Source organism: Mus pahari, chromosome 10, assembly GCF_900095145.1.
Source record: "Mus pahari chromosome 10, PAHARI_EIJ_v1.1, whole genome shotgun sequence".
NCBI lineage: Eukaryota > Metazoa > Chordata > Mammalia > Rodentia > Muridae > Mus > Mus pahari.
Window position 1 is genome coordinate 17685421 of NC_034599.1, and position 1179 is coordinate 17686599.

Sequence of the window (1179 nt, forward strand, 5' to 3'; positions counted from 1 at the left end):
CCTGCCTCTGCCTCCCGAGTGCTGGGATTAAATGCTTCAGCCTTTCAAGTATCTCACCCACAACTATGAGACCCCATGCCCAGTGTCTTCCAGTTTTACTTTGTGTGTGTGTGTGAGTGTGTGTGTAAACCAAGCAAAGCAAATCAAGAAGGCATGTGTATGTATGAGTGTACGGATAAATATATTTATAAAAGCATGCAACTGCTAAATTTAATTATTCTAAAGCTTCAAATAGTTTAGGTCCACTCACCTGAAGAATGAAGGCTGCTTTTCTAATAAAGAAAGGATAAAGAAGACACATTAATTATTTCTTTTATTTAGATTTAAAAGCTATATATGAAATTTTAACATTACAAAGACTACATTTGAGAAAATACTTCCTCCCATGTAAGTATCAGAAATTAAAATATTTAACTTCTTTTGAGAAGGTTGAGTGGACTTCAACTTGTAACCCTCCTGCTTTTTCCTTCAAGCTCTGGGACACATTAGTGGATGTTAACAACGTCTACAATACTCAGGGTTTTAAGCTAGTCAGTCACTGTGTAGATTTATTCAATGTAGACTTATCAAAAGATTCCATTTTTAGAAAATTTCTACTTACTGAAGTTATAGACGTGAGGAGTCTCTTTGGAGTAATAGCCTGGAAAACAAGAGAACTTGGTATATTTTCTACTAAATATATTGCAATTCAGAGTTTAAAATTAAAGTTATCACATAGAAAATAACTGTTGAATATAAATAGACCATGCTTAATTACTTTATCAAGGCTTTTCAAATATTGGTATCCTATTTTTAAAGTAGAGCCAAAGAATTTACTTAAAAAGTTTTCTTCCTTTCCACCCAACAAAAAGTTAGACTAAAGAAAGATTTAAAAAGCTGAGGGCAGCCGGGCATGGTGATACAATTGTTTAATCCCAGCCCTCAGAGGCAGAGGCAGCAGACAGATCTCTGAGTTCAAGGCTAGACTGGTCTACAGAGTGAGTTCCAGGACAGGCAGGGATAGACAGAGGAACTGTCTTAGAAAACAAAGGAGAGAGAGAGAGAGAGAGAGAGAGAGAGAGAGAGAGAGAGAGAGCAAAACAAGAAAACAAGAAAGAGAGTGCGTTTGCTACTTCTCTGAAGGGGGTGGAGGGGAGAAGTCTGCTGCCTGCCAGGCAGAGTCAAGTCAGGTCAGGGTCT

General features: G+C 37.5%; 1 protein-coding gene across 2 annotated transcripts in view; it reads right to left on the reverse strand.

The window, feature by feature from the left end:
* Positions 1–1179, reverse strand: part of Anln (anillin actin binding protein) — a 58226-nt gene that overhangs the window by 19813 nt on the left and 37234 nt on the right. For both annotated transcript variants that reach the window (XM_021206514.2, XM_029543746.1), the window contains 2 exons: positions 602–640; positions 251–272 (listed from right to left, as the gene is read on the reverse strand). In XM_021206514.2, the coding sequence (XP_021062173.1) occupies positions 251–272; positions 602–640 (61 nt within the window). The remainder of the gene's footprint in view (positions 1–250; positions 273–601; positions 641–1179) is intronic.